This window comes from Rhinatrema bivittatum, chromosome 19 (genome assembly GCF_901001135.1).
Source record: "Rhinatrema bivittatum chromosome 19, aRhiBiv1.1, whole genome shotgun sequence".
Classification (NCBI taxonomy): Eukaryota; Metazoa; Chordata; class Amphibia; order Gymnophiona; family Rhinatrematidae; genus Rhinatrema; species Rhinatrema bivittatum.
In genome coordinates this window covers 27,762,365-27,790,200 of record NC_042633.1, presented here as the reverse complement: position 1 = coordinate 27,790,200, position 27,836 = coordinate 27,762,365, and the positions used below count along the sequence as shown (strand labels likewise).

The window sequence follows — 27,836 nt, the reverse complement described above, 5'->3', positions numbered from 1 at the left end:
GCTGGGGAGAGAGTGTCACGAAGTTGCTGCCCGCTTCCGATTCTGGCATCTCAGAGATCAGACGCAGGGGATAGAAGCTCCCCGAGGCACATCGCACGAGCCGGGGTTTCTCATGGCAGCCAGGTTAACATTCTGTGGCGCTGGACGGTACACGAGTTGTAATCTAACTGCAAAGCATCAAGGAGGAATGAGCATGACACGTGACAAAGGCAAAATGGGAGAGACATCAGTGGCAGCCGCAGAGGGTAAAGAAAAAAAACGGCCTTGGAGCTGTTGGATGATAACATCATAGAAAACTGGCTCCCAGAGAAATTGGGAATCACAGCGCCCAATGAGAGGCCCAGTTGCGAGCAGGTACACAGAATTGGGGTATATAGAGAAAATACTAATAGACCATGTGCAGTGGGGGCCCAGATCTTAAATAAGGTGCATAAAACACAAATTGTAACCGCATGCCGCAAGGCAAAAGCACTGGATTACCACAGTCCCAGGCAGCTACTATTGCAAGACTATTCCGCGCACATGGTCGAGCAAAGGGGGAAAAAAATGGCGCCGATATGCTCTGCCCTATATCGCTGACCATGCACTGATAATGACCCAATTTGAATTGGGACAGGCAAAGTCTAAGGCCTTCAGTTGGAAGATGAGTTCTAGCTTATATAGAGACCTTCATTTCCATCAATATCCACAAGAGAAATGGAAAGATTATTTGGCCTTAAATCAAGACCCGCGGATGTCCAATATACTTTTGTGGGCAGCGGGGAAAGCCATGACGAGAGGGCATATTATTGTTTATGTAGCAAAACAGAATAAAAGCAGGGATGCTGACATTTCGAAATTAACAAAAGGCACTACAATTGGCCCAACACACTCATCAGGCTACTCTAAGGCCCACAGACAGTCGATGGGCCAAATATGTGCCTCCCTAAATCAACTTCTGTTGCAGAGAGTCCACAAACCTCTAACCTCCTTCAGATTCCAACTACGTAAGCATGGGAACAAGGCTAGCACGTTATTAGCCAATCTAATGAAAGCACAAAGGCATTAAAGATGGGAATGGTGTTCTTAAATCGCCCATGATCTTGAAGTGCGGCTCTCAGTTCAGGGTCACTTTTCCTTTCTACTGCCGTGATCAGGTGCCCACACAATGAATTCCAACAACAGTGCGCTGCACGCAGAATGAGACTCCAAAAACTGGCTGCATTCCAGTGTGCGGATAAGACATGTCAGGTTATAGGATTTGAGAGAGGATTATATTCCATCTCTACTGCAGCTGTTCCACTTGGACCGCCGTGCACCTAACCTTCTGCTCTTAGCTAAGAGTCATTTCTGCCACCCATTGTCTTAGCGACAAGGACGCCACAATACCCAGGCTTCAATTTCAGTGAACAGCAGACCCCCCCCCCTGTTACGATCCCCCCTGTTGCTGCGCTACAGGTGGTCTCTCACCTTCCACCGGAGGCCGTTCCGAAGCCAGGGCCTCGCCTGTGTTCCATCCGGGACTTGCTCCAGGGCCTGAGAGGCCTAGCTGTTCCTGTGGCTTGCTTGGCTCTATTGTGGACTTCCTGGTTTCCAGCCACGCCCGTTTCCCTAGGGGCTGGCTCGCAGCTCTCCATCTTACTTATAGGACCAGCGAGGGGCGGTCCAGACTAACTCCTCCCAGGGAGTTGCCTACAACCTCCAGTATATAAGGACTTTCTTGTCACTTGCAACTTGCCTTCGGATCGGGCTCTACAGTTGCCTGTAACCTCTCCCGATCCAGGTCCACCGTGGTCTGCCTTGTATTGATGGCTCCTTGTCCTGTCTCTGTCCGGATGTTTGCTTCCTGATGTTATTGACGTCTGCCTTGATGTGTTCCTGATGTCCTGATCCAGTTCCGCTTGTTCTGCCCTACGTCCTGTCTGGCTCCTGAGCCTTCTGGCCTGTTGGGCCCTGGAGTGGCCAACAGGTGGGATTCTTCCCTGCGCTCTGGAGCTTCCCTGCCTGCCAGCCGAAGGGGCTTCGGATGTCAGTATCCCAGCATCGGAGTTCCTGCTCGCCTGGATCTTCCCTGCGCTCTCCTGTTCTCAACGTGGTCCGCGACCAGCCTTCCTGGGCTGTGTAGGGTGCGTATGGGACGGGGTAGTCTGCGACTCAGTCCTGTGGGTGGGCTGAGTAGGGTGCCCTCTGGGACAGTGCCCGTGTCTCCTTCCAGCCCTCCTCTACGGTGTCTGCACCTGCCTTGTCTACGATGTCTTCAGTGTAAAGGACTCTGTCTGCCCTCGCCTCTGTCCGGCCTGCTGCCCATTGCCGTTCCCAGCGGCAGGTCCGAAAGGGCCGGGAACAGTTGGAGGACCGTTCATCAATCAACTTCCCAGTGTTGGTTGCCATGGGCGTGCAGGTCCGGCTGAGGGTCAGACTCTGTGCCTGCTCCCCTGCTTCTGTACCCGCCTGGCTCACCATGCCTGCCCAGCTCACCTCCCACGGTGTGGCTTGGGGCTCCTCCTTGAGTCCTGCCGTGGCCCAAGGGCTCACCACCCGCTTGAGACGCCCGCGTGCGCTCGTAACACCCCCAATATAGAGAGTCCAGTAAAAGCTTACGGGTGCTCAACAAGGGAGCTGGGGTGATAGGGTTTCTGCAAAAGGACAAAACTGCAGCCCCACAAGGACTGGAGTTTGCCCAGATTACACGCCCTGGATCAGGAAGCAGGCATTCCATTACCTTTTAGTGGACAGACGTAAGGATAAGCCAGATGGGTTGATGAACATGAATATCTGGGATCCATATATGCCTTACGTTACTTCATACCTTATGTCACTTCATATCTTTTTTGTTTATGCCTTATGCTACTTTATGACTTAGGTCACCCTATGACAGCTGGATCACTTGATGTTTCCGGACTTTACCATCCAAAAGACTACGTCATACAAACTGTCTTTGCTATTTTTAATTTATTTTTGTACATTTTATTTTATTTTTACTTCATTTAAGTAGTTAATTTCAATTCCAATTTTTATCTTATTTCTATATTGTATTTATTATGTACACTTCAGGGATATCTTACCAAGTTATAATTTAGTTAGTCTTAGTTCATCTTTATCTAAAACCCCAGGTCCCTAACCCAGAGAAGTTACCTCAATTTTTATTCTTTTTGAATCGTTCTGTTAAATATGTTTCATGTAAAGCCAGGGGCACTGTTGCCCGTCCCGAGGCATTATTGTTGTTACCTGTAAACCGGATTGATTTGTTTCCCAACAAGAATTTCGGTATATAAAAATTCAAAATAAATAAATAAATAAATATAGGGCTCTTCCTCCAGGCTGTGGAATCACATTAGGACTTAGGCTGTCAAGACACGTTTCTGTTCTCAGTTCAGCTCTTAAAAAGGTCCACTTTTTGACACCCCCCCCCCCCCCCCCCCCCGGACATGAGATTTAGAGTCTGAAGGTAGACAGAGTTTGGACAGAAGTTGCTTGGGTTTCCTGTTGCAAGAAGAAGATGGAAAGATTTATAAAGGCTTTGTTCATCCCCTCTTGTGTTCTAGGTTCAGCAGATCTTCGCCAATGGAAGCGCCAGTGATGCAACCATAGATGTGGACTTACAGTCAGCAGACATGACCTTACCAAATGTAAGTGAGAAACTAGAGCAACTGTTGGATAGGCCTTAGTGCTTGTTCATGGATGTCCATAGTTTGGGAACATACGACACAACACAGCAGGCTATAGTAAAAGGTGACCTAGCACGTTCAGTCTTCAGCTCTCTCTTGACGTGGTGATTTAAAGGAGGACAAAACCCCATACTGTGCATCTGCAGACAGTGCCACGGCAATAAAACCCAATCTGTTCTTGCCTTGAAAGTGGTTTCCTTGCCTAGCCCCTTATCTTCTGCTTTGCCACTGAGCTGTCTTCCTGTTTCTTCTTATCCATTTCCCAGTGTAACCTTCCATCCTGCATTCATTCTTTCCTGCCATCTTCCCCCTGCAGAGAAACCGAGACTTGTATATGGCAAACAAAGCAATCTTAAGGTAGTGGGTCTAGGGAACAATGGACATTTGGGTGGGCTGCGTCTTGAGTACGTGCATGGGTTGTCGGAGCACTTCCATTTGACAATGTGTGTAGAGGTGAACTGTGGTTTTCTGTGCGACTGTCTAGGGGCCAACTTTTTCAAATATTTGGAGTCCTAAATACAACACAAATCTACCTGCCCTGCTGGAAGATTCGTACCCTCAATCCTGCATGCCCTCTAGTGCACATTTAATGCTAGAAGAGATTCCATCTCACACACCTGCTCCGGCTCTGCTTATTCCCTCAGTCTCGCTTCACTCCCTCTATTCCCACCACTGTGCCACGTGGTGCGACGCACAACCAGCTCTGGGCAGCAGACGAGAAGGATGTGGCCCAAGACATCCCTGCTGTCTTCAATTGGTGTCAGCGTGTGCTGGCGATTGGAAATTAGCAAGGAGAGTACGTCTGGCTGGGTATATCATAATAATGTATGTTTGTCTAAGCGTTTGCAAGTATCTGGGCTTTGAGAATACTGAAGTATGCAGGAGACAATGTATGGAAATGATTGTGCTTTGCATCTCTGGTTCACTTGTGTATGATTGGCATTTGTGCATATGTAGAGCTGGGCTGTGTGTTTCGATAAGTTCCATATATGCGTAACAGTGCTTGTAAGTTCTGTCATCTATCAGATATTTTGTAAGCAGTGACAATAACTGGTATCAGCTGGCTTCTTGAACAGTTTATGATATGCGCTAAACTCACATCTACATATGAGAGGCCAGGCGGCTAAGGCCACATAAATACCTATCCGGCTAAGTTACCAGGGCCATGCCACTGAATATCTGCGTACATATGGGTCAGAGCTGCAATAACGTATGCGGTTAAGTCACAATATTGCTACTTAGCTGGATAAGTTATCCAGCTAAGTAGCGCCGCCCACCTTTTATCTGGCTAACTAGCAGCTGCTGAACTCGAGCAGATATTCAGTGGGTGCTAGCTAGCCGGATAAGTAGGACTTAGCCAGCTATCTGCCAGTTGAATATCGACCCCAGTATGCTTAGTCTTTGTCTTTCGGGGAGTGTGCAGCTCTGGCCATGAGGGGGCACTGTGCCATCAAGTGCATGCATTTCACAAAGAGCCTGCTAGCACAGGCCTGGAGGAGGGCAGAGGGACAGGCACATTGGAAAACAGAAGATGCCCAGAGCTCGTTGGATAGTAGGGGGAAAAGGCAAAAACTGATGGGTCAGCCCGGGGGAGGGGAGGGGGAAAGGGATGAGTACACCTGGTTCAGGAGAGGAAAAGGGCAAAGTCTCCACTGAGTGCTCAACGGGTATTAACTAGTAGTAGTACAATTGCCACCGAGGCAGTCACAGAAAAATAAAGACTAAAAGTAAATGCATAGATGAGGTCAGGATTCTCTCCCTTCCCTTCCCAAGATCTCAGCCAGCACCTTCCTCCTTCCTACAGCCAGCCCTCCAACCCTAGGAGCCTGTTTAGCTGAGACTACGCTGTGCTTCCTGCACCTTCTGCCCCAAGGACACTACCAGGACCCCCCCTTCCCTCTAAACGATCGACACGTGCAGCCTTCAGACTGCACTGCCCGCTTGATGAGGCCACTGGAAGCCTCGCGCCGCATCCTGATGACATCATCGCAGCCTCTTCCTGCAGGCATGCACAGGGCTGCCAACAGTGTGGGGCCTCTGGCAACCTTTTCCCCTCCTCTCCTAAGGATGGTCCTGGTAGCACAGGAGGCAGGGCTGCTAGACATGGCAGCAGCAGCGGTGGTGAGTGGGGACCAGTGGCATGCAGACAGAGGCTCACGCTCCTGACAACACCCTTCCCGCAGTGGTACCGAAAGCCAAGTCCCTGTTGGCCTTTGGCCCACTATCACTCTGACAATTACAGTTATTACAATGCAGTGTTTCTTCCTTGTCTAGCATCAACCAAATATAAGTCATGCAATGAGAACATAGATGCTGTTAATGTTGCATTCTTTAGTGGTCATTATTGCAGACTTCAGTGGTTCAAAATGCATTTTGAGTTTGTACCAGCTTTGTCAACTTGATGCCTTTATCTACAGTAAAGTCTTATCCATGCATTAATTCAAAGCTGCTTGGCTTATTGCATGGCCACTGGTATAAAACGACTTCTTCAAAATACAGCGGTTAGGCTGTTGACGGGGTAAAGAGATTTGACCACACTGTGCCAGTTTGGAAGGAGCTAAATTGATGAGATATTCTAGTTTCAAGTGTCTACAGATTGGTTTGCCTGTGTACTTGGCAGACTTCGTGTGGTGTTGAGCTGAAGAGAGTCCCGGGGTCATCTCAGCAAGCTCTTTTAAAGTACACCACCACTGAAATCTGCTCGGCTGCCTACTATGCATCATAGTTGTTCGTTGTTTTGTTCGAACACTTTGGAATGATGCTAGGGTAGTGCTGACGACCAGCTACCTAAGTTTCAAAAAAAAAAAAAACCAGTCAAGACATGGCTATTCAATATGGCTTTCAGTTGTTGATGCAGTTTATTGCTGGGCAGACTAGTTTATTGGTTAGGATTTATCTGAGATTAAAATCAAAGCTGTAAGCAAGCCGATGGTCATAGGGGCTTCTACCCTAAGGGCACCATAATGTTGTGCTACCCCATGGGCCCAGAAATTATCAGGATGAGGGGGAGGCGGGGGGAAGGAGAGGAGCACCAGCCCCGCGGCATCAGGCCTCTGTGGGCAACTGTGATGCTGCCCATGAGGCCAAAAGCAAACTGCTCAGCCTCCACTCTACCCTCCTGATCCAGCTCATGACGGGGCTGATGAATCTGCAGCCACCACCAGAGGCAAAGATGTGAGTCAGCTGCTGGGGCTCTCTCCTCCCTATGGCCCAGCACAGGCCAGTGCAGAGCTGGACACCATTTGAACCACATGGAGCTCTCCCTAGCAATCTTAGGGCTCAGACTGCATTGTGTGAGAGGCAGGGAAAGGCACCAACTCTGCTGTTCTGTCAGCTGGGGCTGTGGGGAAGAGCAGTACCCAGGGTATCAGGGGTTAGGAGAGGGATGAGAAGCACCAGGAAATTTGGGCTGTGGGGAGCATAGGCACTGGGAGATCAGCAGTGGGAGGGAATGAACAATGGATGGAGGAGAACTTGGTGTGGGGGTGGGTGGTGACTGGAGGATTAGGTGAGCAAGGAGAGAGAGACTGGGAATGAAGAGTGGCCACTGAAGCATGAGTGATGGGGTACTTAGTGGAGGTCAGTGGTGGCTGGGAGATTGGGTGAATAGGGACTGGAGTCAGCTGGGATTTCTGAGTGAGAATGTTTGGGGCAGGGTGGAAGCAGCCTGCCAGGGGGGATATAATATTCAGCTAGGGGCAGGTGTTCATGGTTGAGTGTGAGATGGTAAGAAACGGGCAAGAGAAGGTAGGAAGGAGCTGAAATACTGGGGAGCAGATGAGAGGCAGTGGAAAGGGATGGGTGAGAGAATAGAATAGGGGTAAGAGACAGGACAAAGGAACTTTATGAGTAACAGGGAAGGAGATGAGCGGCAGGGGTGAGTACAGAGGGTGGGAACCCACAATGAACAAGACTGCTACAGATCCCTACTCAGAAACTACACACTCACAGCATACCTCACTTAGTCACACATGCAAATGACTCCCCAACACAATACGAAAACTACAATGCTGAGCTCAAGAAGCCAGACACTGCACGCAATGCAACACTGGAGCACCAGAAACCGGGCCGTCATTGTTCTTATGGGGAGTAAGAAAAACGACAGTCCCGGCAGCACCCACATGTTATGGTAGTATGCTGGGGCCGCTGAGCCTGGGGGCAGGAAGGAGAGAGAGCGAGGAGGGGGGTGGGAGCAGGGAGAGGAAGGGGGATGGAACAAGGGGCAAGGGCAAGATGGAGGGGAGAAGGGCTAAAGTATTTGGCACCCAGGGTGGATACTTCCCCCATATATAAACATTTTAACATTTAAACTCACAGAAAAAATATATTATGTTTGCAAGTAGATTTTTAAATAGTACGTTAAGTAAGAAAATTGACAATAAGAAAAATGCAATACATTGATATTCAATGAACAGGTATTACTGCACGTGTACCTAAAATACTGTACAGAAGCTTTTAAAACTTCTTTAGATGTCAGATCAGACATTCATATCTAAGAAGATGGGTCCTACATCGTCTCAATAGCTCACGTACGGTATTTTTAGATAATACTTACACAGTGTAATAAAAGCTATCACAGCTTGCCAAGCATACAGTTTACCCCAAGACAAATAAAACACTAACTCCTAGGACTCGAACAGCAATGACCCTACCCAGGAGAGAGCAGCATTGCAATTACAATCAGGCCCTAGAAGACCAATACACCTCCTATTGAAAACAGAACTCTAGAGCCCTATACAGAAACTCTACACTAGCAGAATCCCTCACCTCGGTTATACATATAGAACACAAAGTCCAACAAACAAGTAAAGCAAGGAAAATAGTAAAACCATACTAACAAGAATACATATTTAAAACAGCTGATGAATAGAACATGCAATAATTAAAACCTCAAAAATATTTACAAATTTTCCAAAACACAACTATAATATTTCAAAACTGCAGACAGGGCAAATAACATCCAATAATGAAACTAATTAGGATTTTTTTAAAAATCTCTCTCTCCATATCTGGAATTTTTTGAATTCCAGTCACCCTGAAATTGTCATGAATTGGGAGAAGGGGGCAACACAGACTTTATCCTCTCTCACATACACTCTCTCTCCTACATACCCAGCTCTCTCTCACACAAACACACAAGCTCTGTCACATACATAACCTCTCTCTCCCTCACACACATACAGGCTTCTCTGGCTCTCACACGCACACTAACTCTCTCTCTCTCTCTCTCTCTCCTACATACCCAGCTCACTCTCACACAAACACACAAGCTCTGTGTCATATACGTAACCTCTCTCTCCCTCACACACATACAGGCTTCTCTGGCTCTCACACGCACACTAACACTCTCTCTCTCTCCTACATACCCAGCTCACTCTCACACAAACACACAAGCTCTGTGTCATATACGTAACCTCTCTCTCCCTCACACACATACAGGCTTCTCTGGCTCTCACACGCACACTAACACTCTCTCTCTCTCTCTCCTACATACCCAGCTCACTCTCACACAAACATACAAGCTCTGTGTCATATACGTAACCTCTCTCCCTCACACACATACAGGCTCTCACACACACACGCACATGCTCTTTGACTCTCCTACATCCATCCCCAGTCTTGTTTCTCGCCTCCAGGAGTTTTGTTCCCACCCCCCCCCACCTCTCCCCAGCACTCTTGCTCTCCAGCCCCTTCTCCCCTCCCAGGCCCCCCTCTACCCTCCCTGACCCTCACTCCCCAGCAGTTTTTGCTCCTCAGCCCCACTTGTCTTCCAGACTCCCCACACCCCAGCAGTCTTGTTCCTCCTCCCATAACTTTGAGTAGAGACAGTGAGAAGCTATCTGGATAAACTTATCTTGACTAACTGTTAGATAGTGGTGCAGATATGCTGCTGAATATCATAGACGTTAGATATGTTTATTGGGCTAATTTGCTCAGATGAATACAGACCTTATAATGTCTCTGAACTGATCCATGGTTTGACTATAGTTCTGGTCACCAAAATGATATAGTGGTACTAGAAAAGATGGAGAGAAGGACAACCAAAATTTTAAAGGGGATAGAGCAGCTCCCATGTGATAAAAGGCTAAAGAGGCTAGGGCTCTTCAGTGTGGAGAAGAGACAGCAGAGAAGATATGGTAGAGATCTGTAAAATCATAAGTGGGGTGGAATAGTTAAGTAGGGAATGGTTATTTTACCCTTTCCAATTGTTCTAGGCCTAAGTTCTATTCCATGAAGCTAATAGCCAGCACATTTAAAACAAATCAGACAGGTTGTTTTTTGTTTTTTTTTTTTTCATGCAGCGCACAATTAAACTGAGGAATTTGATGGTGTGATGCAAGCAGTTAGCAGAGCTGGTTTTATAAAGATTTTAGACAAGTTCATGGAGACAAGATTCCATAAAGCATTATTAGCAGAGTAGACTTGAGAGAGCCACTGCTTATCCCTGGTTACAAGCAAGAGGGATTGGACCTGTTCTTTGAGATCCTACCAGGTACTTCTGATCTGGATCGGCTGCTGTTGGAGGCAGGTTGCTGGGTTTCATGGACCTTTGGTCTGATCCAGTAAGATATTTGTTTGGTCCCTCGTTCTCTCCTCTCACACTTCTTGTTTTCTTCCTCTTCCTTCCCGCTTACCAACTGTTCCTACCTTCACCCCTCTGTTAGCAAAATCCTTCATGTACTGTGTGCTCTCACCTAGCTCCTGTGTAAAAGGGTGGCGGGACCGAATGCCCATTTGGGTGGCGGATTCCAGGCGGGGGTCTTCCTAACCCTCTGATTGCAAGCTTGCATAAACCGGAGGTGGTGTGTGCAGGCTGCAAGGGTGGCTCTGGCAGGGCTAGGCCCTTGGCACTCCTTCCACTCCCTCAGGGCTCGGAAGGCAGGATTACGGCAGATCCCACAGACACGCTGCTAAACCTGATAGCCAGGCTACAAAGGTTCCTGCCCTTGGCTTTGTTGTGAAACTGGGTAAAGCTGTTTAAAGCCTGCTGGAACTGTTCACTGCTGTGCCTGGGTTGTGCTATCCTTGTGTTTTGGGGACTTTTCTCTTAAAAACTCTTATTTTTCATTTTCTTATAGAATATCAAAACTATTCATTAAATGTGTTCCCTCATCAAGCCATGATAAGAATCAGATGAGGTTCCACTCATGGAGCACGAGGGGCAAAGATGCAGAGGAAGAATAGTCTTTGATAGTATTCACTGTTTATTAAATACTGTTAAATAATGGCAGAAGCAAGCCTTTGACCTCAGGCTTATAAATCATTATTAAACGAAGAATCTAAGAAGAAAGGGCAGGGGGTTTGGCAGCTAGGACCAGGGCCGAGTGGCTCCACTTAGACAGCCAGAGGTCAATCCTCAGCCCTGACTACTGGTTCATGCAAGCTGTCATTCGCTTCCCCCTTTTGGCCTTCAAGCATTCTGGGTAGATTGGTCTGGACCCCCTGACCCCTAGGTCTCTTTAGCCTGCCTTTCCCTTTGCTCTCTCCATACCCCCAGACTCCAATGCTGTCTCAGTCCTGGCTAGCACCGCTTCTGCTGGTTAGGTTACTCCACACTTCGTCTGCCCTCGGAATAATGTCCTCCCAACTTCATATCATAACCCCTCATCCTTGACACTTCCCCCCTAATTTCTTTGGGAAATTAATTGATTTCCCTTTACTTCGGTTATCGTTTAGAGACCGCCCACTCCAAAAAGCTGGAGGTGGTTTACAATATTCAAACAATGGGCAGAGATTGCACTGGAATGTGAACTCTCTCACCGGAGAAGGAATGCTACTGCTGAACAGAGAAGCAAACTGCATCCAGTTTAACTGCTGATATCAAACACTAAAGCCATCGCCTTAGAATGCACGGTATTAATTAGCAGTCATTGCACAGAACCGAACAACGTATACACAAAGAGCCCAACTTTCAAACCTATAGGTAATACAGAATGCATGTGGAAGTGACTGCTAGCATTTTAGAAACTGCATGGCGGGAGCCGCACAGTTTATAAAATACTGAATCATTATGCTCCAAAAGTACATGGATTTCAGTACGCACAAATATTTCCAATGCAAGGAAGTGCATATTTTCTCTACTCGTTTTATAAACATACATGTGTATATTGGGTGCAAAATATCTGTGATGATGCACATGTAATAGCCCAGAATTAAACGTGGAGGCAAGTATTTTATAACGTGCACATTTATAGCCATTTCATACAGAAGTTCAAACATTCCTAAACTTCTTGTCTGTGTCTCACAGTTCTTTGTTTAAATAACAGTAAGAGATTCTATTTTTTTGTCTCTGTAGTATCCCGAATTATTCAGTCAATCCCTGCTCTCAGAGAGGATAACTTTCCAAGCGGCTGCTATGGTATTTTATAACCTGCGTGCAAATGGTAACCTTATAAAATGTACTCTCTATATATATCTTGCCTAGGTCTCAAAGCTCCAGTGGAACATTCAGGAAAGGCCTCTTCCGGAAAACAGTCCACATTGTGCTGGAGATGACGGGCCGTACAACCCTTATGAAATCTTCAGAGGCGTAAGAAATCTTGACTTTGTCTAGATCCGAGCTAGGAACTGTGTAGAGTTGCAGTCCTCTAACGCTAGACCTTCACATGAGCAGCAGACTCAGACACTGGAGATGCTTCCTGGTACAGAGGAACCTCTCACTTTGGCGGGGGAATCGGGACGATTATACCCATCGTGGTACGTTCCAAATTCCAAGTGTATCTCTCAAACTGACCACTGTAAGAAAATATGCAGTGGTGATTTTCTGCCCGAGCCAGGCCAAGTTGCCATCCTGGAGCCTTTCGAGCTTGCTTGGTTTGCCCCACAGTGGAAGGTCACCACTGGCCCAGATGCGATATATTTTTTTTTTTTTTTTTGGTAAATTACCACTGGAAATATGATTGTTGCTCACTAAGCAGATCTAATGACAGGGTGAGTGCTCACTGAATTAAGTAGTAGCTAAAAGCTTGATGCTCCAAAACCCCCCCAAAAGATATTAAACCAGCCCCATTCATTCAACCTCCTAGTGAGATCTCCCTAAATCCACAACAAGGTGGCTAAAGGGCTTAACGTTCAAACTCTTGCACATGCAGCAGTGGGTAGATGTGCACTCTCTAGCCATATACAAGGTCTGATAATTGGGGGATCAGCCCCCAAAATGATAAAGGGGAGCTGTTCCAGCCCTTTTAAGGAAAGGCTAAATAGGTTAGGGTGTTCAGCTTGGAGAAGAGACAGCTGAGAAGGGGACAGGGTAGAGGTCTATAAAATCATGAGTAGAATAGAACAGGTAAATGTGAATCAGTTATTTACTCTTTCAAAAAAAAAAAAAAAAAAAAAACCACAAAGACTAGGGGGTCACTCCATGAAGTTAGTAAGTAGTACATTTAAAACAAATCAGAGAAAATTATTTCACTCAGTGCACAATTAAGCTCTGGAATTCATTGCCAGAGGATGTGGTAAAGGCAGGTAGTATAGCTGGGTTTAGAAAAGGTTTGGCAAATTCCTGATGGGGAAGTCCATAAACTGTTTTTAACCAAATAGAAATTGGGGAAAGCCACTACTTATCTCTGGACATTAGCAGCATGGGAAGTTTCTACTGTTTGGGATCCAGTCAGGTACTTGTATCCTGGATTGGCCACTGGAAACAGGATACAGGGCTTGATGGACCCTTGGCCTGACCCAGTATGGCCAAAGCAGTGTTCATGGCCATACCAGCAGTATATAAAATCAGACATAAAACAAACCAAGAAAACTTAATACTTAAATACAAACCCAGCGTAATCAACACTGCAGCACAAAACAAAACCACAGAAATAAAAACAAAGTCCAGCATATTCAGTCCCCATCACCACACGCCCCCATACTCATCCAAACTCCATAGAAGAGACCCACCCTCTATAAAAGATGCTACCACCTCTTGATTCTGTCACTCAGTCTTCCTGGACTAAGTTCGACGTTCTGGCAGCTTCCCTGCTGGAGAGCTGGAAGGAAAGAACGGGGAACCTTCCGGGCTCCTTTGCTGGCCAGACGTTTCTGCACTCTAACACGGGCCTGCACTCTGAGCTCATAGATACGATTTTTTTAAAAACAGATAATACTATTAGAAAGTGACACTCGCTGGGACACCTTACATATAACTGCGTTTACTAACAGTTTGGATACGTTTCTGGCAGCTAGCTCCATCAACACTTTATTAGCCAGGCAGACGTGGGGATTGCCACCTCTTACTTCTGGTAAAGATCTTCCCATTAAGATCTGCCAGGTACTTCCAATGTTCGAGACAGGATGCTGGGCTTGATAGACCACTGGTCTGACCCAGCAAGCCACGTCTTATGCAGAGCCCTGCCACAGAGTCCCTCCCTGAGATTGAGCTGGAAGAAAGGTATAAAATAAGCGAAACACTCTGGATGTCTGAGGGACAAGTCAGGATACCATAGCCCAAAGGAGGCTGCTTCTTATTGAGAAAGAAACCTAACCCTACCACAAACCCTTAGACTGCTTCGTCTCGTTTGCCTGCTGCTCTCTGACCCTGCATAAAGCCCCTAGTTTCCTTCTAGCCCACTCTTTTTTGGAAAGATTCCCATCCAGTTATCCTTTTGCTTGTGTCTTTCAGCCTGGGTATGGCTCCAGCTGCTCGCCAGGATACCCCTTGCACTGTGCCGTTGGAGACCTGCTGGGGAAGCATGGAGCTGTCCCCCTGGGGCAGCGACAGCTGTTCACAGACAGCAACCTGCCACTGGCCGGAGACTTTACAGGTGAAAGCCGATGTTCACTACTCAAAGGGCCTTTCAGGCTTCTGAATCTGCGGGGCGGAGCCAGGGCCCAAATTAGCAGTGCTCCCTCTCTCTGGGCAGGCAAACATTTCAGACCAGCCTTTAGGAAGGGCACTGGAACGGGCTGAAAAGTATTCCAGATTTTGTTCAGTGACGCAGATATTGTATTTGCACATAGAATAGTGATAGTCATGCATGAAGGGTTACCAGTCCAGATTTCACCCCCCCACCCCCCCGTTCACGTACTTCCTAGAGAAGTACATCTCCGTGCCTGCAATAAGGGAAAGCCAGGATTAGATCAGCCTAAATGGCTTGCAATTTGCTGGTAAACCTGTCTCCATATTAAACACCAAAGGAAGCATATTTAGTAAGCGGGTGAGTGGATATTCAGTGGGATAAATGTGCTTGCCTAAAGTTATCAGGATACATATAGCCAGATAGGTTTTTAAGTTATCTGGCTACTTTTTTTTTTAAAGACGTCCAGCCTTGTGTGGTCAGATAACGTTCCACTAGGGATGTTTTCTTGTATATTCTGCTTTCTGGCATTCACAGCAGATTACATTCGGGTACTGGAGGTCTTTCCCTATCTCCAAGGGCTCACAAGCTAACTTTGGACCTGAGACAATGGAGGGTGAAGTGACTTGCCAAAGGGCACTTTGAAGATTGCCTCTGTGTACGTCGTCTCTCATGGAGCACAATCCTCCTCCTGCAGCGTTCGGTTCATGTTCCTGACTTACCATAGAATTGAACTCGTAGTCTTCGGCTTACTGTCTACATTTTTTGCTTCTGTCTAACTGTTTATGTTTTGGATTTGTTTAGTTGCTGGCAGGGTCCTCCTGCTTAGAAATGGCTCTGATGTTCTGGACTGTGCCCCCATCTTACCAGATGCTCCTGTTACCGAGCTGAAGTTCCCCAGTCTGAAGACTTTCAGCAGGTCAGCACGGCACTTGAACAGCTGCGTTGAGCTCATGGCGTTGAACAGTCAGCGGGAAGTGGACTGGGTCACCGGGGAAGACTTTTCTTTTGGACCGAATTGGTTAATGGCTGGAGGGATGTGCATCCCCACAGCAGCTCTCCCTGCCTTTGAAGCTGCTACTTGCTGTGGTGGTTGGGTCTGGCCCTCTGTGACTGGCAAGGTGCACATATGTAGCCCAGCCGGGGACGGACGGCTTCCAGAAGCAAGCATATTATATAATCGAGATGCTTTGCATCTCCGAGTCCCTGCCTGTTTCCAGGATGTCTCTTGAAGTACTGCATTTATCAACTCTGCTTTTTTTTGTTATTTTCTAGGTATAAGCTCCGTAGTGCTGTCTCACAAGCACTTGAGATTCCCATATGGAAAGTAAATCTCTTACCTCAAGCACCTGCTGACTCTCAGAATGAGCCCTGCCAGAAAATAAGCTTCTTTGTTATAGGTAATGCCTACATTCCTATTCCTCCAAATACAGCTTATGAGGGATGGGCTACCCTCATTGTATAGCTCCAACAGAGAAGAACAGTCTTGGAAAATGACCCATGGGTGTTCTTTCCATGGAAGATTTGCATAGCAGAGAGGGGACACATAAATAGGGGGTGAGGGTCACAGCTAAGGCCAAAGCATTCACCATGGAGGCAGCGATGAAGAGTTTCAGGTTATATCACTGTAGTCTGTCTGCTAAACAAACAAACAGTCTCCCAATACATAGTTTTATGTGCTGCAGTCAAAGCTTTAAGACACACGGTCCCTTATCGGGTGCCAAAACTGAACCATATGGTAACCCAAATATAGCCTGTATAGCAGCATTTTGTACTAGCTCTAAAAATGTTTAGAGGCTTTTTCAGTAATCCCAAGATTACAATAATCCAATTGGTTTAAAACCACTGCTTGCACCCACAATCCTAAAATCTTCCTCTGCCAGTATACTTTTTAGTGGACGTATCGTCTTCAATTTAAAAAAACAACAACAAAAATGCTACCTTGGCTATTTGAAGTTTAAATGAAAGCTCTGAATCTAAAATTATCACCAAATCTCCTAACCTCATTATGAAATTAAGGGATACCAAACATTTCTTTGTCAGTCAGTCAATGCTAGAGGAGCTGATCTCCCTAGCCAAGTAACAACTGTTTTCTCATGATTTAATAGCATCCCATGTAGTTCCATCCAAGTATCTACCTCCTTCAGTATCTGTCTAAGGTCAGCCATAGGTACTTCACCCCTTTGTCCCCTTGAAATAAAGATTTGGACATCATCTGCATAGATTTTAAGCAAAATACCTAATGACTGTAATACATTTGCTAATGAGCTAATGTAAATGGTGAAAAGTGCAGCTGATAGACGGGACCCCCGAGGGACCCCTCTATTAATCTGATACCATTCTGAAACAGCTCCATATTACTAACTCATGAACACGCCCAGTACGATAGGACTGAAAGCACTTACGGTATACGGCAACCCCACCCACTCCCATCTCTTGTAATTTTATCAAAGCAACCCACCACGACGAACACAGTCAAAAGCCGATTTAATATCTATAACTTCTGTCTAATTCTTTGTAAACATCATCCATAAGAGAGACTAACCAGGTCTCTGTTCCAAATTGCTTCCGAAAACCAAATTGTTCTTTGTGCAATATCTAGTTTTCATCCAAATACTCTTCTAATTGCATCAAAACCCATTTTTCCATAATCTTACTAATGGGGCAAAGATTAGATATAACAAACTATCGCCCAGTGTCCAAACTATCTTTAGTCTTATCTTTGCGGACTGGTCGCACTGTCGCTTGCTTTCAAATTTCTGGTACCTCTCCAGAATTAAGAGATTGATTAATAATATTAATTAGTATCATATCAGCAGATGCCAATAGCGCTTTTATGATCCCAAGGATCTAAATCACATCCCTTTATCTTGATCATTGATATTACCTCTTGCAAGCTGGTCAGTGAGCAGCCTCTCTCTTTTACAGGATACAACAATAAACAGAAACTGGACCTGATAAAAGACAAGCTTGAGAGTTTTACCTCATCGCGTCTCTGCTCTTCAGGCTCTTCAGGCAAGTGATGAGATTGTGTCCTCTTTTTGTGTCGTTACATATGGATCAATTCGAACGGCTAGATATATCCATTTGTTTGGTGCAGATTGCTTCTGAGACGGGCATGATCGATCGTATGGGCCTTACACTTGGTAGGCAAATCCCAGTCCGTTCCTATAAATAGAATGCACGGAGAAATTTAATTTTCTAGTTCGTTTCCTCAATGCATAAACCCTTCTCATACTATGGCCTTCTAAGCTCCCCTTTAGAACATTAACCAGATTTGCTAGAGAGAGATTTCCCTATAACAGAAGTACCCACTATCACTCTTCTAGGGTAGGGTTACCAGATATCCCCATATCAGGCCAACTATGTGTATATGGCTAAGAATCATTAAAGTATAGAAGGGTATGTAATAAAACTAAAAAAAGTACATAGCTGATCAGTGGAAACTCACAGAACAACCAAAAATGTGCAGAAAAATAGAAAAAAATAGACCATGTTGACATTTGGTTCCCTGATAAAGGGTTTCAGCCTAGGAACTGAAACACTTGCTTTATAAATTACCTGTGTGTGGTTTCCAACCTGTTGCCAACCTGTCCAGATTTTCAGGACAGGTTGATCCAGTCCTGGTTTTACCCCATTGCATGCTGGGGCTTATTCTGATTTCCCTATTGCATGCCCTAAGAAAAGCAAGACTATAAAAACTTGCATGCAGGGGAGTAAAACCAGGACTGGATCAACCTGTCCTGAAAGTCTGGAGCCATTTGGCAACCCTATTTACTAAGCTTTTCATTAGCAAGGTGTATGAACCTCTAGTGCCAAAGGAATTTTGTGAATCAGTTATAACATACTCAAACCGCAATAACTTATTCTTTGCTCAAGTACATTTAGGCAAACCAAGTGCTGTCTTTTCAGCACACCAAAGTATTTCCACTGATGCAAAACTCACGCTACCCATAATCCCTCTCTGCCTGCAGCATTAATGCTCAGTGTCAGCGATTCCGTTTTTAAACTATTTATTGTTCTTTATGGGGTAGTATTGTACTCCAGCCTTCTGACATAGGTTGCTTCTTTTACAGATCCTGTTGTGCCTGGAATGGCCCCGACAGTTATGCCCTCCAAGCTGCTCTGCCTCTGGATACTGCTTGGGTTTATCCTCTTCTCAGGATTGCAGCAGTAGACTTGACTCGACTTTTGTGGCTACCTTTGACAGTTGCTTATTGTTACTCTGTCATTCAGTCTACATGTTTGTCTTTTAAGATCTCTCTTACATTTTTGTCCAACTTATTCTAAACTCTTTGTGCTGAAACTTCTGAGAAATGACTCCCAGTGTTTCAAAAGATCATGGTCTGAGCTACATCTCTAACAGAGATAAAAGGCCAAGGGGGCCCAACTAATCGTAAAGTAAAATTTATATTCATAAATAACCCCCTTTTCTCAGGGCACTCCATTAAGGAGGCAAAGAGACAGCTTAAGATGTTGCAGAGTAGAGAAACTGGCTGAAACTCCGGATCTGGATTCTTGGGTGGGGTGGTAGAAGGCACAGAAGTTGCAAGATCCCCCCCCCCCCCCCCCCCATTCATTCTCTCTTTCTCTATGGAGTAGTCTAGTGGTTAGGACAGTGAGCTATGAACCAGGGAAGCTCATGGTTCAAATCCCACTGCTGTTCCTTGTGACCTTGGACAAGTCACTTCAGGTACAAGCTTAGAGCATAAGCCTTCTATAGAGACAGAGAAATGCATACAGTGTCTGACTGTAATCCACAGTGTAATGCCTGCAAGGCAGAATTTAAAATAAATAAATATCAATAAAAACAGCCACATATGCTGGATGTTGTTTCAAATCAAACATAGCTTTTACGAAGGGCAGAAGTTTCCCATATTACAATAATAGATCACTCTGTTTAGTTCATCAAGACAAAAATACAGCTTCTCCTAGACTTATTCTGTATTGGCCGAGGGTTTATCCACGTTGTGCCTGTGAGACCAAGGTGAGAGATTTTGCTGTGTGGTAATCCATAGCCATCCGACTTGTTCTGATTTCCCAATAGGAGGTGCATTAGCATTCTAGGGTTGGGTGTGATCTTTGCAATGTCATTTCATAGGCTCTACAGTCAGTAGCAGGGGGCATCACCCATCCCACTCCCAAGGAGGGCCTTGCATGTGAGTACCAGCAACTTTTTTTTCCCCAGAAGAAAAAAAAAAGCACTGGGCAGAACAATAGCAAAGCTCAGAAATAGGAATGAGGCAGGTGGGAGGAGAGTATTTATTTATTTTTTTTTAATGTTTTTCTCTTGGGGATAAAACACCCCAGTATAACCAAGAAAGAAGCAGGGTGGGAGGATCAGGCCACAAGAATGGAATGACAAAACATAAAGACACTAAACCAAGAGAAAGGCAAGGCACCAGGTGTGGGCAAGATAGCAGCAGGACAAGAGGCAACTAGCAATAACACAGCAAGGTGTCGATCAAACACTGAGAGCATTGGTTCACTGAAGCTGTTCACTCAGTTCTCCTGCCATGGAAATTCAGGGAAACCCAGAAGAGGAAGGTTTATTTTAATGAAGTGAAAGTAAAAAAGCAAGTAGCCCACTTTTTACTAATATTCAATAAAGCAGGGGAGGGGGGCGCAACCTTTCACACGGCAAGAGCCACAAAACCAGAATTTACAGAGAGCAAACAATGAACTAAGCATGCTCTGTTAACTGCAACCACATTTAAGCAATATTCTTGGACTAAACCGGAAGTTCTCTTAGCAGACAGATGCAACCAGTCTGGAGCAGTGTTAATGAACCAAACAAAGTTTCTTTTAGCAGACAAATCCTCAAGAGTAAAGAAGCATGCACAATCAGACCGATGCAATATCAGGGCTTGGAAAACGGATGCTCATGATCGAGCACCCGCTCTAATGGTGTGCCAATCGACCTCTCCAGGGCGGCAGATGCAATATGCAACTAGGCTGCCATGGTAAAAAGGAGGCGCTAGGGGAAATTGTGCGCCCCTAGCACCTCCTCGGCAGTGGGCGCCCAGGAGAGGTGGTGGTGGTCAGGGGGTTAGGAAAACGGATGCTCAATTTTACAAGTGTCTTGTTTTCCCAAACCTGTGCACAGCTACGGGTTAGGAAAATGGACACAAGTTAACTGAGCATCCCTGACCACTGGCACACTTTTTTTTTTGACAGTTCTCCTTTTTGTGTTCTTCTATCTTAATATCACCACGAAATTAAGTTGGAGGAAGTATAGAAAAGCAGAATTTTCTGTTTTCTCTGTGCACTTTTTAGGCTCCTCAAAAATGAACACCTGCTCTGGGGCAGGCGTTCATTTTTTAGGGTAAAAATGTGTGCGTCATGCACACATTTCCTTTTGCATGGGGGGAAATAGCTAATAGCTCTCCTCCCACATAAATTCATTCAGATGAGGCTAGTAGCTACGTGCTCTATTGGTGCGTGTTTTGGACATGAAACCCCCAATTTGCATCAAGGGTTACAAACACGCATCCAAAACACAAGCCATGCACTGTGGCCAGGGTTTTCTGGTTGGCACCACAGCTGTGCATATAAATATTATGGGGTAGATTTTCAAAGGGTTGCGCAACCCCCGAAAACCTACCCCTGCCTCCCCCTGCGCGCACCAAGCCTATCTTGCATAGGCTCAGCGGCACACGCAAGCCCCGGGACCCGCGTAAGTCCCAGGGCTTAAAAAAATGGGCGGCCCGGGGGCATTCCGGGAGCGGGACAGAGGCCTCCAGAACAGCCACCGGGCCGGGGGATGGAGAGCCGGCGCGCGCAAGTTACGCCTGCCCAGAGGCAGGCGTAACTTCTTCGACAAAGGTCGGGGGGGGGGGTTAGTTAGGGCTGGGGGGAACGGAGGAAGGCTGCTCAGCACGCACAAGTTGCACAATTGTGCACACCCTTGTGCCCGCCGACCCTGGATTTTATAACATGCGCGGAGCTGTGCATGCATGTTATAAAATCGGGCGTAGATTTGTTCGCACTGGGTCACGCAAACAAACCTACGCCCGCGTGCATGTTATAAAATCTGGCCCAATATGCATGTTGTAAGTGATATTTTGGCCTCAGAAGACTGTACATTTGAATGTTCCTTTTTCATGTAAAATCTTTTATAAATGCATAATTGAACTGGGAGTGTGCATATACAAGTCTGGAAGGTTTGCTAAGGGTACCTAATACCCTTCCATTGACCATGGATTCCATTTGGGGGGAGGGGGGGGAGGGTGCCAGTTTTTAAAAATATAGATTGCTGGAGGGAGCTGGGCTTTTTTTTTTGATGGGCATGGGCAGGGCTACTGGGTGCCCTAGGCGACCCTTGCCCTGCCCCCCCCCCCCTATTTCTCTTTGCCGCGAGCAGGATAGGCCCTGCTTGCGGCACCATGTGACTGCTCTTCAGTGCCCCCTACGGCTCGGCGCCCTAGGCGACAGCGGAAGTTCGCCTAATGGACGCGCCGGCCCTGGGCATGGGACAGAGACTGGATGATGCAGAGGCTGGGAGGAGGGAGGGGGGTAGTACAGTAATTGTTCACACAGGGCAGCAAAAAAGCTAGCACCACCCCTGCTTCATGTGCACCTCCAGCTAAGTCCTGCCAGCCACTGGAACCTGCAAGGGGGAGGTGGATGGTCAGGTAGGAGATGCTGCACCACTAGGTCCTGTTCCTGTCCTGGGGATTACCTAAAACTGACCTGGCATGGCTGTGACAACATGCTGAATCCAGAAAAGCCCCACAGGAGTGGCTTCAGGAATCTTTTTGGCAGAGAAGAAAATCAAAACCAAGACAGTCCTTATAGCAATGCTCAGAAGGGTTCTTTAATGCTGGAAACCAAGGCAAAAACAAACAATTATTTCCTGCCTTCTGACTGCAGGTTGGAGAAATCTCCCATTGTAGTAAAAAGGTACTGTTTCCCTTACCTGTTAGCAGAGGGAGAGATCAGACCAGCTAACAACGCTTCAGGTGCTACTTTCATCCAAAACCTGCTACAAATGCCCAGGAGCCACTGTGCCAGCAGCAGCACTCTGAGACTACTATTTTAGCACAGCTGTGTAATCGGTGTGGGTTTACTCACAGCCAACGGGAATCTGGCTGGGCCTAGCCCTGCCTGCATTACCTGGGAAGCCTAAAACCCTCACTTCCCAACAAGCCAGAATAGCTCTTCAGGCAGGGTTTCTGGCCCCTACATATATACACACACACAGGAGGTCAGGGGTTCAAAGCCCCACTGTTCCTTATGCCTGGTGAGTTAAGAATAACTGCTTCTGCCCACTACGTGAATCCAGCAACAGAGTGGATTCTTTTTAAACATGCTTTCTTAGCCTAGTCCCTGGAATTTGGTTTTGTAGAGTGTCTGAGGTTTGTGTGCTGTGTCAATATTTCTCTGTACTAGACTAAGATTTGCCAAACCGGGTCCATCAAGCCCAGCATCCTGTTTCCAACAATGGCCAATCCAGGACCCATACCTGGCAGGATCCCAAAGGGGAGATAGATTCTATGCTGCAACTCCACCCTAATAATGGTTTATGGACATTTCCTCCAGGAACTTGTCCAAACCTTTTTAAACACAGCCACGCTAACAGCTTTCATCACATCCTCTGGCAATGAATTCCAGAGCTTAATTATGGGTTGAGTAAAAAAATGTTCTCTTCTAAGTTTTAAATGTACAACTTGTAACTTCATTGTGTGCCCCTTTAGATTCTTTTCCTGAACGGTGACTCCTAATGTGGAACCTTGCATTGTGTAGCAATAATTTGGATGCCCTCTTGCAATTTCTCACAATCCTCTTGTGATTTAACAACTTTGAATAATTTTGTGTCATTGGCAAATTTAATCACTTCACTTGTTTCCATTTCCAGGTCATTTAAAAATGTTTAAAAGCAGTGGTCCTAGAAGAGAGAACTGGTGCACTCCACTATTCACTGAGAAAATTTACCATTTAGCCCTACTTTGTTTTCAATATTTTAACCAATTCCCAATCCACAATAGGACACGGCCCCCTATCCCAAGACTTTTTTTTATTTCCTAAGAAGTCTCTCATGAGGGACTTAGTGTATCTGGATTTCCAGAAAACATTTGACAATCTCAGCTGGTTCACTTTTATCCACAGGTTTATTTATGCCCTCAAAAAAAGTAGCAGATTGGTGAGACAAGACTTCCCTTGGCTAACTCCATGTTGACTTTCTTCCATTAAACTATGCTTATCTATATGTTCAGCAATTTTGTTCTTTATGACAGTTTCTACCATTTTACCTGACATAGACAGCAAACTCAATGGTCTGTAGTTTCTTGGATCCTGTTTTAAAAATTGGCATCATATTTTTTTATATTCTGCTTTTTGCATTTCAAACTGGATTACATGCAAGTACCATAGGTATTTCCCTATTCCCAGAGGGTTCAAGGTCTAAGTTTGTACCTGAGGCAATAGAAGGTAAAGGGACTTACTACAGTGGGACTCAAACCCTAGTCTCCTGGTTCATAGCCTGCTGCTCTCACCACTAGGCTCCTCCTCCACTCTTTAGGTACTATAAGACTATTTTAATTACCAATAGTAGGTCCGCAGTTTCATTTCTCAGTTCTTTCAGCACTCTGGGATGTATACCATCTGGACCAGGTGATTTGCTATTCTTTAGTTTATCAATTTGCCCTAGTACATCTTCCAGGTAACTGAGATTTGTTTCAGTTCCTCTGAATCATCACCTTTGAATATCATTTCTGGCATGGGTATCTCTCTTACATCTTCCTCAGTGAAGACCGAATCCATTTTGTCTCTTAGGGATGGCCTTGTCCTATTTAATGTTCTGGGTGGATTTACTGTCTAGTTACACAATACTAGTAAAAGGGTTAACTACTGTTTTATTCAGGCGTGATGATTTTATCTGGTCTGTGGTGCCACACGTGAGAGGTTGTTTGGGGAGGGTACAGAATTGTGGTAACAGGGTGACCAGGACCCTGTCTCGTCCCCCACTCAGGCTACAAACCCCAAAATAAATCATATTAGTAAGTATAATTTCTCATGTGGTACTCCCCATCCCAAGCACGGGGTAGTTCATAGTCCAGATCAAAAGGGGGGGGTGGGCACTTTAGGATTTCCAGAAGGAAGCTCTTTTGGGTGAGCACGAGCAGTACATTTGAGAACTGGAGATGATTTACAACACACTCTGGAACTTATGAGTGAAGTGCATTCTTGTCACAGTGTGTGCAAACCAAACCCATTTGGAGACACCAACCCTCACCATGCATAAAAGGATAGTCACATTCTGGTGTCACCTCAGTAACAGTAACACAAAATCCCTCCACTACTAGGCACTCTGTGACATAACTGAAAACACTGCCATATCATAATAGCACTGCTCTACCTATGAAAAATAGTACCTGTAGCACTAGAACATCTCCAATTAGAAAATAGATCCAACAAGACTATCTTGGATTGCTTCACAGAAATTACAGGGTTGCAGAATCCCTAACCTTGGCCCCACATGCATCCCACGGAGGAAGAGCCTCCCCAAATGCAGAATAAGAGCAGCTGGCACCCAGTGCAAAAGAACGGTTGTCTAAGCCAGAGGCGTGGGGAGACAGTGGCCTAACACGGTGTTCTTACAGAACGTCTGAGGAATTCAGCACAAAACTATTGCAAATTCTGCATCTATGACTGATAACTTTTTATTCAATTCTTCAGTGATTTATACTGCATCGTTGTAATATAAAGTGTGTAAAATGTAACAATACTGTATGAAGAATAGCATTGTCTATTGCACTGTATAATGGGCATACACATACGAGATGCACATTCCCAAAGTTACATATTCTAGTAACTACAAGGAAATAAAAGGATGTTTTTCTACTTTTGCTGCATGAACATTTTTCAAATCACTTGGGTCCTGTTGGTTTGGTTTTTTTTTTTACAGGTTGCATTGCCCACCCCTCAAATCCCTGATACTCTGTCCTCTTCTCCCAGTCAGCAGCACTCCCCGTCTTCCCACCCCATCAAGGGCCATCATGCTCTTCTCTTCCAAGTCCCCACTGTCTCCCAGCAGCAGTCCGAGTCCCTGGTTGTCATTAACTTTCACCATCAGTTTACAAAGTGCACCTTTGCCACAGTGAAATGGAGACTAATGTTACGCTCGGCGGTCCCGGGATAGGGCCATGGACCGCCACTCTTACCTCCAGCCCTGAGCCCTCAAAAGACGCCTCAGATGCCGGGGCAGCTCCCCCCAACAGAACACGCGGCGGTGCACCGCGTCTGGAAGACCACCGCACAGGGAGTCGCTGACTCTGGGCTGCCCCTAGGCGCGTGCCGACCTCCTGCAATTTAAGGGCCCACAGTGGGAACTTCCCCACGGCACCTTCTGATGTCATCAGAGGCTTCTCTTTATATAAGACCCTCGCTCGCCAAACTCCACGCCTCGGCAATAGGTCGGCTACCTCCAGGTAGAGCTAATTGCCTCAGCATGCTCCAGCGGTCCTGATCCTTGTTCCTGAGTCTCTGTTCTGTTCCTGCGTTCATGTCTGGTTCATGGATTCTCTTCGCCTCTTTGTGGTCAGTCTTCAGTTCTTGTTTCCTGTCTTTGTCTCCTTCCTCATGGTCAGTATTCAGTCCTGTTCCTCAGCCTTTCATCTTCATTGGTCCTGGTCTCCTTCCTGTGTCTCTCTGGCCTGGCTCCCTTCAGTTGGATTCCTAGTTTGGACTTCGGCTCGCCTCTCAACCTTGACTGAATTCTGCCCGCCACTGACCACTGCCTAGACCTTGACCTTGTTGAACTTTGCCTGCCACTGACCATTGCCTGGACCTAGACTCTGCTGAACGTCACCTGCCCTGACCGCTGCCTGTCTCTGGCTCCGCCTGTCTTCAGCCTGCCCCAGACATTGGCCTGGTGCTCGACGACGACGACGGATCTTCACTGCCATTGCAGAGGCCCGCGCCCAAGGGCTCAACCTAAGGGGAACAAGAGCTGGTATAGGTGAAGCTCCAGTTGGGCTTCTGCCAAAGCCAGTGAGGAGCTGCAGGTTGTGTCAACCCCACCTCGGTCCAAAGGTCCACGTTCACAACAACTAATTTGTTATATGTGCAATATTTTAAAATGGAACTAAATAACTCAGTGGGGTCTATTTACACAGCCATTTAAAGAAAAAAAGCCTGAAAACCCCTCCTGCTTTCTTACCTAGGCCTCCGTACCAATGGAAAACCGTTTTGAAGAATTAGACGCTGCTTCTCCTGGTGTGAGTCATCATTTGGTAGAAGGCAAAAGGATTCCGATTCCTTTTAGTACTTTCTAGGAAAAAATGCTCATAAGTAAAGTCTATATGCAGGGTCTACATAGAAAACACACTCAGCCGAGCTGTTTACCTTTCCTTGCACCAAGTTAACAATTAGCCAACGATGGCAATGCTGTACAAGAGCTGTTGGGCCTGCACTGGTCCTTTCAGCTGCAAAAGCACCTAGGAATTTCAAATGTAAGTGCACTTTTTCATGCGTAAATGGCTTTTTTAAATTGCTATGATAGCACAGCAAAACTCACAAAGAGCATAATAAAAATCAGTATAACAAAATCCAGAGTCTCTCGGTCCGATTCGTGAGGTTCCCACTGACTCGGTGTCCATGCCAAAGCCCTCGCCATAGATCTCAGTCCTTCCTCCAAACGGCTCAAACCAATGCTTCGCCACAAAAGAGCCGCAAAGCCACTTCCGCTGGTTTCTGGTGATGGAAGAGACAGCTCCAGCAGCAGTCACTGCCCACTATTAACTGGTCATGGGAGCTAATCCCAGCCCTGCCAGCAAGGGGATCCCTCCACCCTCCCAACCCTTGGCGGACTGGGAAGCCCAGCAGTGTCGCCTCCCCTCTGAATCTGAGCACGCTCACCCCCGAATGTGTATGGAGCAAGACCCCATCCCAAAAGGGGCATGGGCAGGCCTTCCACTAGGAAGGGATGAAAAAGGCAAACATCTGCCCACAGCAGGCCAGAGGGAAGACGATGTAGTAAAGAGGCGAAGCCCTCTTTACATATGTAAACCACTTAGCTTGATTTTTCTATTATAAGCGGTATAGAAAATCATTTAATAAGTAAAATAAATAAATAAATACCAGTTTCCATTAAGCTTTCATTCATCTTTTCCAATTTTGTATTCACCGAATCAAAATTTGCTTCCAGTACTACTACAACAGCTTTAGATACTTCTGCACTAAAGGTTTGTGGTTGTGACGGGGTCACTATGCTAGACCAGAACCGTCAGATAAAGACCCAGGAACCAAAGATTCAAGGGAAGGAAAATATAGCAACACCAGGCAAGAGACGTCCCTTGGTTCCTTTCCCCCCCCCCCCCCCCCCCCCCCCCGGATGTTATAAGACCAGAGGAACCACAGGTGTGGGAAGTTGAGGGTGTGGCTAAAGGAGTCAATCAGCTGG

General features: G+C 46.2%; 1 protein-coding gene across 2 annotated transcripts in view; it reads left to right on the top strand.

Annotated features, from left to right (window-relative positions):
• LOC115080656 overlaps positions 1-19,247 on the top strand; it is a 66,530-nt gene extending 47,283 nt beyond the window's left edge. For both annotated transcript variants that reach the window (XM_029584987.1, XM_029584986.1), the window contains exons 4-10: positions 3,525-3,608; positions 12,073-12,177; positions 14,260-14,401; positions 15,239-15,353; positions 15,710-15,834; positions 17,363-17,449; positions 18,511-19,247. In XM_029584987.1, the coding sequence (XP_029440847.1) occupies positions 3,525-3,608; positions 12,073-12,177; positions 14,260-14,401; positions 15,239-15,353; positions 15,710-15,834; positions 17,363-17,449; positions 18,511-18,611 (759 nt within the window). In that variant the 3' untranslated portion in view covers positions 18,612-19,247. The remainder of the gene's footprint in view (positions 1-3,524; positions 3,609-12,072; positions 12,178-14,259; positions 14,402-15,238; positions 15,354-15,709; positions 15,835-17,362; positions 17,450-18,510) is intronic.
• Positions 19,248-27,836: the final 8,589 nt, after the last annotated feature.